The 938-nt window shown below is 69.1% G+C and overlaps 1 protein-coding gene across 1 annotated transcript; it reads right to left on the reverse strand.

The window, feature by feature from the left end:
* Positions 1 to 267: 267 nt before the first annotated feature.
* On the reverse strand, positions 268 to 827 carry MNEG_14568 (histone deacetylase family protein; the record flags this gene model as incomplete). The annotated part of the gene is made up of 2 exons (XM_014036961.1): positions 268 to 471; positions 690 to 827. The coding sequence occupies 2 exons, from the start codon at positions 825 to 827 to the stop codon at positions 268 to 270; spliced, it is 342 nt and encodes a 113-aa protein (XP_013892415.1).
* Positions 828 to 938: the final 111 nt, after the last annotated feature.

The following is a 938-nucleotide window of genomic DNA, read 5'->3' on the forward strand; positions in this document are numbered from 1 at the left end:
GCTGCTGGGCAGCTGCTGCTGGGCCGCTACCGCTGCTGCTGGGCAGCTGCCACTGCTGCTGCTCCTCAGGCTGCCGCCGCTGCTGTTGAGCCGACGCCGCCGGGCGCACGGCATGGCGCAACGTGCGATGCGACGCACCAGCGCAGGCCCGGCAGCGCCGCAGCGCCGCCTCCTGGTGCCCCCGCGGGCTGCAAGGGGCCGCCTCGCCAGCTAGCAAACAGCAGGCTGATTGCGCAACCGCCCCCGCCGCCGCCGCCGCGTGGGGCGCTACCGCCGCGCCGCCGCTGCGCTGCTGCCGCTGCCGTTGCCGCCGCTGCTGCTCCCGCCGCCGCCGCTCGCGCTGCCGCTGGCGGCCAGTCGCGTGGCCAAGCGCGCGACATGGGCCTCGCAGCGCCGCAGGACCGCGTCCTGATGCGGCTGCAAAGCCTGCCAGCCAAAGCCCTGCACGTCCTCGAGGTATGGGTCCGAGACCTGCCGGATTTGGAATGTCGGCATGCGTGTGCGTGTGAGAAAGGGTGTTTGTGTGTGCCAGAGGGTCTAACACACACACACACGCACGCATGCACACACACACACACACACACACACACACCTTTGACCGCGGCCCCGCCAGCGCCCCTACCGCCGCTCGCCGTGCGGACGCGGCGGTCACCAGCCCCCCCCCAAAAACAACACATACACACACCCACCTTTGACCGCAGCCCCGCCAGCGCCTCTATCGCCGCCAGGCCGCAGAACGGCACGTACACGTCGCTGTAGCCGCCCTCATGCACCGCCACCAGCCGGCCGCCGCAGTGGCGCACCGCAGCGCGCTTCAGGAGGGCCATGAAGTACCTGGCGGGTTGACGGGAAGAGTTGTAGTGTGTATGCATGTGTAAGGGTGTGTGTGTGTGCAACAAAGAGAGAGAGCGAAAGTGTGTGCGTGTGTGTCTATGTGA

The sequence above is a fragment of the Monoraphidium neglectum genome, assembly GCF_000611645.1.
Source record: "Monoraphidium neglectum strain SAG 48.87 unplaced genomic scaffold scaffold04586, whole genome shotgun sequence".
NCBI lineage: Eukaryota > Viridiplantae > Chlorophyta > Chlorophyceae > Sphaeropleales > Selenastraceae > Monoraphidium > Monoraphidium neglectum.